Source organism: Balaenoptera acutorostrata, chromosome 14 (assembly GCF_949987535.1).
Source record: "Balaenoptera acutorostrata chromosome 14, mBalAcu1.1, whole genome shotgun sequence".
Taxonomy (NCBI): Eukaryota; Metazoa; Chordata; class Mammalia; order Artiodactyla; family Balaenopteridae; genus Balaenoptera; species Balaenoptera acutorostrata.
In genome coordinates, this window is record NC_080077.1 from 45,045,804 (window position 1) to 45,060,876 (window position 15,073).

Genomic DNA, 15,073 nt, shown 5'->3' on the forward strand with positions numbered 1-15,073 from the left:
GTTTCAGAGTTAAATACCCTACTTTCTGACTCTCTCAAGATTTGGATAGCAACTGAGTTAGACTTGGGAAAGGCAGGCAGCTATGGGAAGGATCCTTAACAGCTTGGCTTCTGGACATTCTTCTGCCTTATGGGGCTGTGACAGGGGAGTGTTAATAGTTTCTGCTGGTCTTTCCTGGAGCCAGATACCTTCCGTGAAACATAGGGAGCATCTACAAGGTGAGGCCTGTTTGCTTGGATGCTCTCCTGAGTCTGTCCTTATACGGTGCAGAATGTTTTGTGGTGGTGGCTGTTCTGGGCCCAGGCTTCAGTCTGCAAGCAGGCGGGCTGGCAGTGGGCAGGATAATATCCATGGGCAGCTGGTGGGCTTTGCTTTGGGCCCCAAGCACATTCTCTGTTTAAGGGAAAGGGGTCTGCGATCTCCTTGGCTCTGGGTGTGAACGTGCAATGGGTGTGAATGCTTATGGCCTTTGCTGGCTGTGCTTTTTCAATGAGATCATTCCAGAATTACATTCCTGTGAATTATTTCACTAGGATAAATCTAGGATGTGAAGCTAGATTTGTGTGAGAGCCCTGGCACTAAAACTCAGGGCTCAGAGAGGGGCAGGAATGATAACTGAGACAAACAGCTCTTCTTCAGAAGGAAGGGAAGGCAGAAGGAGAGAGAAAACAGTTGTTAATTTCGCACCTTAAACTGGTGCACTTGTAAGCACCCCAGGAAGTCAGGATTGCCACTCAGACTGTGGAGAGGGCAGATGTGATGTTAGTTGCCCCAGCTGCCTGCCACCCCCGAGCAGTATGGCAAGTTGGGGAATTTAAACATGAACCTCGAAATGTGTCATTTTATTGAGGTCTCTTCTCTTGGGCAGTCATATTTGCTAGATATGACCCTTCTGACCTACTGCTTGAAGAATGTGAGCCTGAATGCCACATTCTGGGAGCCAGGTTGGGGAAAATAAAATTCAGTATGTATATTTTAACTTTTATTTCACTTTGTTCAATATAGTATCCCTGCCTTCAACTATCCTGTTGTCTCAGTTCAGAAATTTTTTGAAAAACTATCTAGAGATAAAAACCCCCATTTTTGCTAAGGTAGGGAGAAGCAGTTGCCCAGCTGCTTGGAATGGCAGCAGAGATCTGAGGGACCAGTTCTTCTTAAGCAAGCTTTCAACCGATCCTGCTTTTAACTCTGCTGCCAGACCCATTTCCAGAGGTGACTGCTGCTGCTAAATCCTGACCCTTTTGTACAGATTGTACGGTACAAATCATATTGCTTCTTATCTTTCTCCAGTTCTGGCTTGGGAGTCAGATTTCTCAGGCCTGGTAGTACAGTCACCACTTACACCTGCTTTCCAACTTCCAAAAAAAGTGTTGCCTTTTCCTCTCCTGTTCTCTGGTTGCTTTATGACATGAAAAAAGATCCTTTTATTTTGCTTGCTTGTGGTTGAATATGTACTTTCAAACCAACAATTTAAACCAGAAGTACCTCTTTGGGTAGCCTTTCACGGCCAATGATTGCATTTATCAAGCACTCCTTAAGCAAGTATAAATTATTGAATCTCAAATTGCAGTGGGGATATAGAGGATGTGCAGTAAAGGTTTACATTTTTAGAAAATAAAATGCCTATTTTATAGAGAGAGATTCAGCACACATCTGCAGGGAGAGTTAGGCAGCTTCTAGCCGGGATAAATGTGCCTATGAGGCTGGAAGGGTTGTGGAATTTTGTTGGTATGTACAGTGGCAAGCAGATTTAAAGTTAAAGCATGTGGACTCAAAGTTAGTCTTCTTAGATTGCATAGGAATTGAATAGAAAGCAGTTGTCTCATCAAGAGTTCTTGAGCAGAGCTGGGAGCTGAGAAAGGGGTTAGGATTGTTTTGATTTCTTAAGAGGAAAAACATCTGTTTTTTATTTTATGCACTGCCCTCTTTCCAAGTGCTTTTAAGTATCTTTAAAGATGCCTAGACACATGATGATCTGGTCTCCATGAAATAAACTATGGTTTAATGAATCCCCTATGTATCCATTTACTGGCTTGGCCATTGAAATGTTGCCCCACAGCTTGACCATGTCTCAGACTTGAGTTCATTCAAGTTGCTATTTTTGAATAGACTATGCGATTTGAGAATACCGTGAAGCAAGCCAAACAACAGTTGATTTTCCATCTGCCTCTGATTATCTGAGGTACTGGTTCCCAAACTGCATTCTGTGGAACATCAGTAACTCAAGTTGCTAGTGGATACGCCACGAAAAAAACTTTTGGCTTTTAAATTTTGTTTCTCTATGATATGCAAGAAAAATATTAAATATATTTATATAACTGTTTTTCTTATGCTATAAACTGCCTTTAAGAAACGGAGTGCCATACACAAAAGACGGACAAATAACATAAAAAAAATCACGTGATTGACGAACACGTGGTTTTCAAGTCTAGAAATGATAGTGTATTTACCAAAACACAATCTCTGGTTACTGATACGTTATCATGATCATGTACCCTGTGTCTTAAAATTTCAAGAAGTATTTGTGATACTTAAACTCTTTTTTCTTCTTAATGAAATAATAAATATATTTAATCTTTCTCACTTGTTTTTATCAGTTTTGTTGTTGTTTTGTGGCGTTTACAAGATAATTTTTTTTAAGTCTTCAGAAGTCATAAAATCATTCTGGGAAGAGAAAACACAAAATTTTAATATGGTACAAACAGGTATCTGATCAAGTGCTACAGTGGGTTTGAGAGGTGAAGTCATGAGTTCAGAGAAGGAAGAAGTTGCTGTGGACTGATGGAGTTGGGGGATGCCTTGAAGGGGAAGTATGATTTGAAATGGGGCTTGAAAGTTGGAAGATATTGTGTGATGAGAGATAGTCCTCCCTGGGCCTCTCATGCTTTTGCATGTCTTACTAGTATGCCAGGAATGCAAGGCTCTGACTGCTTTTTACCAGGTCATTTCTCAGGGTTGTGTTTGCAGCAACCTGCCTTGAGAGAAAAAAATCTCTCTCTCTTAGACAGGAAGCAGGCTTCATTACTACTTGCTATAAAATGGTGGTGCCCTAAGCTCAGTGTTCTCTCCAGCAACACAACGCACACCGTGTGCAGGTATCCATCTTAGCTTTCTGTGTTGTTCCCCCTAGGACTTGGGGGCAAGGGGAACCAATGCAAACACAATGCTCATGCAGTCTGCTGTGCTGTGATTAATATAGATTTTGGTCACTGGCCCAGAAATTTCATCTCTTCTGCTAGCCTCCATGATACAGTAACAGGCTAACTATTAGCTTGTAAGTAGGATAAAATCAAATCCTAGTCAAGACATTGGGACAATGACTGAAAAGAGAACCAGTGGAGTGAAGAGGTAAGACTGAGACTTTCACACTGTTTAATGGGTGTGGTAGGATGTCAAAAGCCTGATTAACTCAGAGATTATATTTATATTGGAGAATATTAAAAAGTAAGGGTAGACAGGTGGGATGGAGTGGAGGACAGGTAGATTTTAAAAGCTTTAAATGACGACGCTATGGACTGAATATCTGTGACTTTTCAAAATTCATATGTTGAATTGGTTTGTGTTGATCCACAATGAATGTCAAAATAAAACATCTGTGGATATTGAGCTCTTTGTGACACTCACTGTTTAATACATGAGAAAAGGTGACCAGACACTGCGAACATACTGGGAAGAGTTCTGAAGAAGTTAGTCTCCATAGCAGTATTGGTTTGAATTAGATAGATTCTTAAGCTGCCACTGTTAAAAATAAATAAATAAATAAAAAAATTCTACACACAGCGAATGAAACATTACATTGAAAACTACAATCACCATGCCCACAAAAGAAGTTGAATTCAAGAAAAGAACGCTCCAGAGAAAGAAGCTATTGTGGAGAAACCCTGAAATGGCACATTGGGGTGGGGCGGGGAGAATTCTTTAAGACTTAATGCTGATTACCATGTTCTAGAGCAGCACTGTTCAATAGGAATGTAACTCAAGGGACCTTCGTTGGGAGGCTCTGGGTAGCCTGGGAGTTTATTACAGTTTTAGTAGGTTGACTTTTCAGTCCCTCCCTGATGAGTGGGATCCAACTCACTAGGAAGCCTTAAACTATTTCCTCTTTTGTGAAAATTCCTCCAAATATTCCTAGGCAGAATTTATTTTCTCTTTTCTCAAAACACCTTGCTTATGTTTCTAATTATCATGTATTTTATTCCCCTTCCTATAATGGTTAACTGTTTACTTATTTGCCTACCAATTCCTTGAGAGTTCCTTAAGAGTGTTATCTTATTTCTCTCCTTTTCTCCAATCCAGTTAGCCTACTGCCTTACAATAATAAAAATATATTATATTTATTGAGCATTTTCCTGGCATTATCTCAATTGTGAGCAAAAATCATCTGGGTAAATAATATGATTACTCTACATTTTACAAATGCTGAAACCGAGATTTGGAGAGATGTTTAAGCTCATATCCTTGGTAGAGGCTGAGCCAGAACAACAACCCAGTACTGTAGACTGAATGTTTGTGTCCCTCCAAAATCCATATGTTGAAACCTAATCCCCAATGTGATGGTGTTTGGAGGTTGGGCCTTTGGGAGGTGATTAGGTCATGAGAGCAGAGCCCTCATGAATGGGATTAGTGCCCTTATGAAAGAGACCCCAGCTCTCTTGCCCCTTCCACCATGTAGGACACAGTGAGAAGATAGCCATCTGTGAACCAGGAAGTGGGCTGTCACCAGACACTGAATGTGCTGGTGCCTTGACCTTGGAGTTCCCAGCCTCCAGAACTGTGAGAAATAAGTTTCAATTGCTCATACACCACCCATTTGTCTCCAGTGACTGAGCTCTTAATCATGATATTGTAAAGACTCCCACATACAATAGTTATTCTCAGTATATGTTTGGATGTTTCTTGAATGACTGAAAATAAACATATTAAGATGTTGATGGTGAACATGAAGGCATAGGTTAAATGGAGCCCAAAACTTGACAAAGGGAATCACTGAAAAGTGAGCTTCGGAGTTTTAAAAGCAATCTGTGACTTTTGAATATACAACTTCATATCTCACCACTATCAATTATTTTATCAAACCAAGTTTTCTTAAGTTAATATTCTCCTAGCAAAAAAAACTATCAAAAATGTACTTAAGGCACCATAAGAGAACTCATGTACACACACACACACACACTCACACACACACACTCAGATACTTCCTATCTGACTTTAATTCCACAATAACATATTTCATTAGGTCTTAGGCATCGTTTCCCTAGTTCCAGGGCTATGGCCATCTACAGTCGAAAAGGGAGCATCACTTCTTTTTGAAGTCAGCATGTTCTTGCCTTCTGTTGATTATCCCTGAGGGCCAATGGTCTAACGCAGTTAGAATCATCTGATTCAGGTATTGTAGGGAATGTGTAAGGTGGTTATTCAGTTCATTCAGAGTAAAAGCCAAAGTCCTTACACTGGCCCAAAAGTCTTACATGATCTGCCCCTGCCTCCTTACCCCTCTGACCTCATGGCCTACTTTTGTCCCCTAGCTCACTACCCTCAGGTCACACTGTCTAAGCTCTCACCCCTTCAAGTCTTTGCTAAAATTCACTCCTCAATGAGAGAAACAGCCCTCCAATCTCCAGCATTTCTAATACATCTTAGAAAGTTCTTTTTTTTCTTTCCTTCTTAGAATTCTTGTTCCCCTTACATGTCCAATTATTTACTTATTTATTATCCTTACTGTTTATTATCTCTCTTTCCCCTAGAATGCAAGCTCCAAAAGGTCAGGGTCTTTGCTGTTTGGTTTACCGATGTATCCCAAGTACCTAAAATATGCCCAAAACAAAGCAGGCACTCAATAAATATTTGTTGGTTTAAGTGAATGATATAATAATGAAATCTTATAAATCAAAAGGAAAAAGACAGAAAACCCAAATATTAAAAATAGGCAAAAGGCTTGGATAGGTACTTCATAAAAGAGGGTATCCAATATCCTAGCAAATATATATACTTACATATACGACTACTAAACATATGAAAAGGTGCCAAAGCCTTTAATGATGGGGGAAATGCTAGTTAAAACCACAATGATAGAGTTACCATCTGCTCCTGCAATCCCACTCCTGGGCATATATCCAGAGAAAACTCTAATTCGAAAGGATACATGCACTCCAATGTTCATAGCAGCACTATTTACAATAGGAAAGACATGGAAGCAACATAAGTGTCCATCAACAGATGAATGGATAAAGAAGATGTGGTGTATATATATATATATATATATATATATATATATATATATATACAATGTAATATTACTCAGCCATAAAAAAGAATGAAATAATGTCGTTTGCAGCAACATGGATGGACTTAGAGATTATCATACTGAGTGAAATAAGCCAGACAGGGAAAGGCAAATATATGATATCACTTATATGTGGAATCTAAAATATGACACAAATGAACTTATTTATAAAACAGAAAGAGACTCACAGACAGAAAACAAACTTATGGTTACCAAAGGGGATAGTGGGGTCGGGGGGAGAGGTAAATTAGGAGTTTGGAATTAATATATATATATATATACACACTATAAAATACACTATACACTATGAAATGAAAAGAAAAAAAAAAAAACACAATGAGAAATACCATTACATGCTCACCTGAGTGACGGAAGTAAATAATTGGAAATATCAAGTGTTGCAAAAGTGAGAAGCACTGAAAACTCTCACAGTAGTGTAAATGGGTACAACCATAAGGGCAAATATTTCACAATATCCAGCAAAATGATATATGTACATGCCCTCATGTTTCATCTGTTCCTAGGAGCACACCCTGAAAAACAACCAACACGTGTATACCAGAATATAAGTACATGAATGTTCACTCCAGCATTGCTCATAAGAGCCAGAAGCTAGGAAAAACTCAAATACCCATCAGCAGTTAAATGGATAACTAGATTGTGGATATTCATGCAGTGGAATACTATACAGCAAGCAAAATAAATAAGTTGTTCTAGACACAATATGGATGAATCTCTCAAACAAAATCAAACAAGAACGTGATAAAAACAATTCTTAGAAGATGATTTCATTCATAGAAAGTTCAAAAACAGACAAAACTAAACATTAACAGTTTAGAAATGCAAATGCACGTGTAGGTGGTAAAACTATAAATAAAAGTAAGGAAATGATCAACACCCCGACTTCTACAGGGAGAGAGTTGGGATTGTGAAGGGGCACATGGGCCAGGATTTGGGGGTGTTAGAAATGTACTATTTCTTTCCCCTCTGTGATGGTTACATAGAGGTTTGCTTTGTAATTATTCTTTCTACATAAATTTTTCAGATACCCCTCTCTATGTTTGATTTCTCACAATTTTTAAATGACAATAAATTGCCTGATCTTGTAGAATTTTTCTTTCACTTGGAAGTTTTTATGTTCTCTTCCTATGACAAAGGGTCTTGACAGACCATATCCCCTTTTTTTTTTTCTTTCTTTCTTTGGCTGTGCTATGGGGCTGGCGGGATCTTAGTTCCCCAACCAGGGATTGAACCCGTGTCCCCTGCAGTGGAAGCACAGAGTCTTAACCACTGGACCGCCAGGGAAGTCCCCATATCCCTTTTTTGATATATGTGCCTTTTCTTAGATAAGAATATAATATAATCAATTCCACAGTCCTTATATTGAAATTTATAAGAGATAATTAGATAATGAAGAGGAAGAGACAAAATAAGACAACTAAAGGCTTAGCTTTCAGGGCAGGCCCAGTGTTGGACACATGGTAGGCACACAGTGGGAGTTTGCTGCTGACAAGATAGGCAGTGGCAGCTGTTGCTGGGTTGACTCAGACAGGGAGCCTTTCTTCATCTTCTATTGTAGGAAGAGTTGTTTACAGTAGGCCACCTGGTAGATAAGATGCAAGATATTGCAAAATTTGGGGATTCTCAGATGTTTTTCAACCAGAGACATTTGCGTATGAGGCTAGTTCTATTTTCAGATGCTTTCCTCGGGACTTTCTTCTTTAATCTGTTCACGGAGTATTGACTTTACTGTCCACGGCTTTGGATGGAGCAAAGAGAACATGCCTAATCTTATGCTCTGTAAATTGTGTCACCTTGCCAGTACTCAATACATATGGAATCATCTCTTAGAACAATATGGCTCTTTTTCAGCAAATACTAATAGCAGATGCTGTGTCTGAATCTCTTCTAAGGTTAAGGCTTTAGAGCAGCATAAAGCTGGAGTGATTATGAAGAAGCATTTGGTGAGCCAGCAAAAAACTATACATTGAGTATAAAAATGCTTCTTGAGCCCACGACATGGCCTGTTTGGGGCCAGGGTCAGAGGAGTGATGTATCCTGCGAAATAGTGGTGACCATGTTCCCACCATGAAATAACTGTGCTGTGTCCTGATCTCACTGTGTTTGTTCAAAGTGGTCTTAGCTATCAGTAGTCACCAAGTTTCTGAAGGACATGAAAATTCCTGGGGGTCACTAAGGACAGCTGTATCTTTTCCGCTCTCAAGGGCACATGGGTTTATAAGGGGGAAAAGTCTAACCCAGTAATAAAAACAGCCAAGTGGCCACTTTGAACTACATGATCCAGAGAGGAGCAGTCCCCTAGCTTCAGTTCTACCATGTGACCTTGGCCTAGCAATGTGACTTCTCTAACCTTCGATTCCTTAGTTAAGTGTGAGTGATATGTTTCATGGGTATTCCACAAACTCCTGAAAATAAAATGAAGTGAAAGATGCAAAACCTCTTTATTGACTGTAAAGCCCTACACCAGTAGTAAGGGTTCTTTTTTTTTTTTTTTTTTTCCAAACATCTTTATTGAAGTATAATTGCCTTACAATAGTGTGTTAGCATCTAAGGGTTCTTTTTAAACATTTCTAATTATACTCTCAATATTTATTATTTATTATTTTAAAATCCAAAGATCAAAAGTGCATGAGGTTCAAAAGAATCCCCTGACCCATTATTATTCCTCAGAATTGATCAAATCTGACAATTTTGTGCCTATCTTTATATACTTTATGAATGTGTGCATATATATGTGTGCATGTGTGTGTGTATTTTTTTTTAACAAAAAAGGAATCATATCCTACTAATCAGTAGAATATTATGCAGTAATTTTTCAGGAGGTAAATTGCTATGTATATATACATGGAACTATGATATTTTATATGAAAAATGTGCAGAGCCACATTTATAGTATGAGATAATGTTTGTCTAGACATGGAGTATACAGCTTCCTCTGGGAAGAACATATTGCAAAGGAATGAGGTGATTTCACTTTTTCTTTCACACATTTCTCCATCATCATTTTTTATCTTAAGCATATATACTTTCACAATAATATTAAAGACGGTGCAAGAGAAAGTGGAGCATAAGTCAATAAAATGGAACATGAGACTATTGAAGACAGTATTATACATAAGTATAAATGGTAGGCCAGAAAAAACAATTTTGAAGAGAAGAATATACTAAAGAAATTTTAAAATAAAGGAAGCAAAAATGAAAGTAGGCATGATATGATTTTCAAAATTATTCATTAGGGAATAGAAAAGAACTGATCATGCAGTTTCTCTGCCAACTTTCTTGCAATATATGACTCTCAATAACAGGATATTCAGCTCTAATGACCAGTACTTTTTAATGGCCCCTATGCAACAAAGGGCAAATAGAAGCAGGAGCAAGCATCTGCCAAAAGAGGAAGAAGGGCTAAATATGATCTGTGCTCAGTTGTTTTACAAAGTTTTCATAAGTCATTTTTTTAAATGCACAGAACAGCCATAAATTTGGAAGATGGACAGGAATGTCAATCTAAGATCCCCTGAAAAGTCCTGGCATTATCAAGCAACAGAATTTTATCTATAGATATTTTTGTTCTCAAAAAAAATCCTTGCATCCTTTCCATCAACAAATCCTGTCAAAGTCTACCTTGAATCTATCTTCTTTTTCTGTCTTCATCACCATCAACCAGGTTCAAGTTCACTCCCACCTATTTCCCCTGCAGTAGCCTCCTGATTAATCTCTCCGTTGCCACCCTGGCTCTCCCTCTTTCCCCTGCCATTCCTTTTCCCGCAAGAAAAGCAGATCAATCTTCCTGAGATGTTCATAGGATGAAAACCAAAATCCTTTGCATGACTTCGAGGGGCTGTACGAGCTGTCCCTTGCACATTTTCTCCAGTCACCTTTAAGGCTTCTGACTGTACTAAGATCTTCCTCACCTCAGTCTTTGTACATACTGTTCTGCAAACTGAAATGCTCTTCTCTGACTCTACAGATTTCAGTTTCTCACAGACCTCCCCAATCGCCTCCTCCTCAATCTAAATCAGCTCACAATTTGTATTTCTATATTTATTTGTATGGTGTAGGCTTTACCTGACTTCCCCAGTCCGTTGAAGCTGTGTAATGACCATATGTGGGTTCATAATACTATCCTTTCTACCTTTGTGTATATTTGAAATTTACCACAATAAACAGCTTTAAAAATTTCCTTCTGATCCTACAAACTAAATACAGGTTATGCCTGCAATTATCATAGTTTTTCAAATTTTGTTTTTAAAAATTTTACTTCCCTTTTCATGATGATTTTTTTTTGTATTTTGTTTTAGTAGCCATAAAATGCCAGTATTTTAAAGTTCCAAACAATGTGCTGTCTGCATGAAAGTGAATTTGAAATTAACATCAGATACCCTAAAAGCAAGGTCTGAAGTTCAATTGTTCTTTTGCTGTTTTTGCTGCTAAATTCTTTCATTTGAAAGCAGCATTATTTTTCAGTGAAAAAGACCCTAGGCGAGGGACATAAAAATTCTGATTTAGTTCCAGCTTGTCACTTTGAGTGAACCATTTAACCTTGCTTCCTTTTTTTTTTATAATATAATAAAGAGATAAAGTTCTAAATTTTTATTTGATTTAATATGCTATGTTTCCATAATTTGGAAGACCAAAAAAAAAAAAAGAGTCATAAACAATACCAATGTTTATTTTTTTAATGAATCAATAACTCAAAAGAACTTTTTTCCTATTCATAAGGTCATAAGTCTGGAGTGCTGGTGATATCAGATGAATCTACAAAGCCAAGAACAGGAACCACTGCATCTTCTTTGGAAGATCTGATACTTCGATTCTTCTCTTTTCTGTTCACATATTTGTGCAAAATGCTGTAGTACTGTTCCTTTGGATTGAAAGTATATAGTGATGAAATTTGCTGCCAGTCTTTTACGCTTGGAGTGTTGTATTCCTTTGGATGTGAACACTCAAAGAAACACTTGATATTTTCTTTTGCCAGTTCGGTTGCGTGTTCTGTGGCTTGACTTTTAAGGATCTGCTGCTCCTGTTCCAAATAGATTTTCCAAAATTTCAGCTGCAGGAAGCTAACTGGAGATAGGCATCGGGTGATGGATGTGAAAATCAGGAGGACAATGATAACAACTGCTATCAGGGCCCAGCCCAACACCTTAGGAAAACACAACAAAGTAGCAATTTAGTCACATTTTTTTCTTAGAAATTTTTAAATCCTCAGATAAAGTCTGAACTACTCAGAATTACGATGATGAACAAGCAACAGTTTTAGGTCTTAATCCCTTAAGAGAAAGAAGTGGCAGTAACCTCTCGAACCCCTCAGTACAAGTGCTCATTTGACAAGACAGTCATTTTCCAAGGCATGTCAAGGGCCCAAGGAGGAGTTTATATGTCGAATCCCTGGAACTCAAAACGTGGAGTTTCAGAAAATCCAATGAAACAAACACTCATTTCCAAGAACCTCTTAGCTTTACAAGCCCAGAAGTAGTGTAGGGTGATGGCTTTAGAGCCAGGCAGACCCATTTCAACTGTAACAATTCTGACTGGACAAACAACTTGACCTGGACTCGGTGTATTCGCTGTAAAGACAAAAGAGAATAATAAAGGAAGTAAAGGACCCAGCACGGTGACTGGTACAGAGTGGATGCCTGACACTATACGAGTGCCCAAGTGCCTTTCTCCCTTTCATTAGTTATCCTCAATATTTTGTAATAACCTATAAGGGAAGAGACTCTGAAGAAGAATACACACACACGTGTAACTGAATCTCTGTGCTGTACACCTGAAACTAACACGATATTGTAAATCAACTGTACTTCAATTTAAAAAAGAAAAGAAAAGCAAAAGCACCGAGATAGAAAGGAAGGAAGTAAGGGGGTTAGGGGAAAGGAAGAAGAAAGAAAGGAAGGAGGGAGGGAAGAAAGAAAGAAGGAAAGAAAGAAAGAAAGAGAGAGGAAGGGAGGGAGGGAGGGAGGAGGAAGGAAGGAATGCCTATCGGCTCATGAGAAGCCAACAACCATTCTAGTTAGTCTTCGGGTGTCGTATGTCTGGAGAAAGGGCACGCATTTCTACCTCCCCCGTTCATCCCCGTAGAAGCCCGTCCCTCTCCGATCCCCCCAGCGCGTCCAGCGCGGGCGCCCGACCTGCGACTGGGCCTTGAGCTCCTTCTGCAGGTCCTGCACTTCGGGCGCCTGGACCTGATGGCAGGGCACCCGCGGCAGCTGGGCCGCGCAGCCGGGGCTGCGGCCGAAGCACAGGCGCCGCGCCACGAAGGCGCTCCCGGTGGCGGCGCACTCGTAGAAGGAGCCCCCGAGCAGCGCCACGGCCACCCAGGTGAGCGGCGCGACCACAGCGACAGCGCTGAGCTGCGCGCACACCAGGGCCCCGCGCAGCGCTGCGCCGCAGTCAGTGCGCGCGCCCGGCGCGCAGCAGCCGGTGAGCAGGCGCCAGGTGCGCGCGCTCAGCACGTAGCCCAGGAGGAAGAGCGCCAGCGCCGGCACCAGCAGGAAGACCAGGCCGTAGGGCAGGTTGCAGGCGGCGCTGCACGGGCACTGGAACACCGCGGTGGAGAAGATGCGCTCCCCGCCCGCCGTCAGCAGGCTCACCAGGCCGTAACCCAGCGCATTGCGGTGCTTGAGGAGCAGGTCCAGCACCGCCCGAAACTTCTCCATGGGTCTCCTACCCCAGGGCGCCGTGGACGGGCCCGCGTGCTTCTGCCTCTTCGCTGCCCGGCTCCTCGAATGATTTGGGGAGGGTCTGGGGTCGGGTTTTCCCTGCTCTTCTAAGCCGCGCCTTCCAAAAAAGAGAGAGGTCTTCTCTGGGCTTCCTGAGCTTTCGCTTTCTTATTTCAACCAGATTAGGTATGGCAGACTGAAACACACACACCACTGAGCTCCCCAGTACCCACCCCTTTCCAGAAGCGGAGGTACTGGTGACCCCTAGCCCTCAATTCAGGAACTCTGAGGGAAGATAGGCCCTGTTCCATTGTGTTTTGTTTCCTCCTAACTGACAAGGGGACTTTCCTTCCCCTTAATGACCCTATGCAGTCACCAAATGAAAAGAATACTTTTTACTTGGGTAAACGGGGAAAAACACCAGCTTTTTCTCCATGGCAGCCACCCTGGCTCCTAAACCCACTCCCAGGCAGACCAAACAATTACAAAAAACGAAACAAAACCAAAAAACGAAACAAAACTGATTATTTAGAGGAAACATTATTCAAGGGCAAATTTCCAGTTTCTCTTTCATAAACTAAATCGCGGCAAAGCCCCGCTCAAATTCCAGTACGTCCATGATGTCTGTCTCCTTTCTGTTCCCCTTCTGGACAGAACTGCCACTGTCCTCTCCTCTGCCTGGTCTCCTGCAGGACATTAGCCTGAATAGACGGTATTGACTTCTGCCTCTTTTTTTTTTTTTTCCTCGCAGGTGGGTCCTAACACTGGCAGTACGTGGAGAAAAGTGTCGAATCCTTACTCAGTGACCACCAAGTTGATCAGCAGAGGAGAGTGGTACATAGTTGCTCAAAAAACACTAGTTGAACCAAAAAATTTCAATCTGCAGCCACATCTAGCTAACAGTATTTCCTCTACTTTCAGTGTTCTCAAAGCAGCATTTCTCGGACACAAGGTAAAACCACGTCTGTGAAACTGAGCCTTACTCCGTGCGGCTCTAGAGTGAGGTGAGGTGTACTTGAAAGAACATGGGCTGTGAAGTCAGGTGCATTGTGTGTGTGTATGTGTGTGTTTAATAAGTTAGCTCCCCCTAGACTCATCATGCTCATTTGTAAAAGCAGAATATAGTGCTCACTTTTCAAGATTGTTGAGACAAGTAAATTGCGTAGCATCTGTAAAGCACTTTTACACACAGGGTGTGCCTATTAATGAATGCTCAGTGTGAGGGATTACCTCTCACCTTGCAACTTCAGGAGGAGACAACAGACAACTGTGTTGTACATTATTTAAGAATCCAAATGAATGCTCTATTTTAGATCAAGGATTGTATTCAGTGACTCAATGATCCTCCACGACCTTCAGAGGATCCGTGTGCCCTTAGCTGTCCATTTCACTTCAAGGAGGGTGTCTGGATACAGAGTCTGGGGGGGGGGGGCAGGTCGCAGTCAACTGGTTGCCACTCAAGCCCATCCCCTAGGTTTGCCTTATTTATCTGGGAAGAACAGGTAGCCCACAGAGCCGAATGAACTGTTAGAGACGGGGCAGGAAACATGTTACTCTTTTCTTAGTTCAACTTGCCTCCTGAGCTCCCTCCCACCACCAGTGCCTGGCACAAAACCACCTGGCACTGGGATGAATAACTGCTCTCTCTGTGTGAGTGTTCAGAAGCTGTCCTCAGATCAAGGTCCTTTCTGTCATGCTGGACAGTTGGGGCCCTCTTCTCTGGAGCTGGACCAGGTACTGCCAGGCTTCCTGTAAACTTGCATCAAAGTTGCATGTTTGAGGCAAATCACTTCTGCTATGACTATCATCTCTGTAAGCCCACATCTGCAAAAAATCTTCCTTCCCTTTTCCTGTGGGTGACCCTCTGCCACCCTACTCCTCTGAGGTGTTGCCTCCTTTTCCACGCTTTCCACATACCATCACGAACAAATTCCACTATATCACAACCTTTGTGCAGATGGCTTTATCCAAATCTCCCTTAATTGTAACCTAACTCAAACATACCCTTCCATTCTCTTGAATGAGATTTATTTATTCTCCCACATTTCTCAGAACAAGAGGGAGGGCTGGCATTCCCCCACTACTACATCCAAACCTGGGCTTTTTC

The 15,073-nt window shown here is 41.1% G+C and overlaps 1 protein-coding gene across 1 annotated transcript; it reads right to left on the minus strand.

Moving 5' to 3' along the window:
* Positions 1-10,965: 10,965 nt before the first annotated feature.
* On the minus strand, positions 10,966-13,252 carry CALHM6 (calcium homeostasis modulator family member 6). Its single transcript, XM_007190739.3, has 2 exons — positions 12,436-13,252; positions 10,966-11,447 (listed from the first exon to the last, which is right to left on the minus strand). The coding sequence occupies exons 1-2, from the start codon at positions 12,961-12,963 to the stop codon at positions 11,025-11,027; spliced, it is 951 nt and encodes a 316-aa protein (XP_007190801.2). The 5' UTR covers positions 12,964-13,252; the 3' UTR covers positions 10,966-11,024.
* Positions 13,253-15,073: the final 1,821 nt, after the last annotated feature.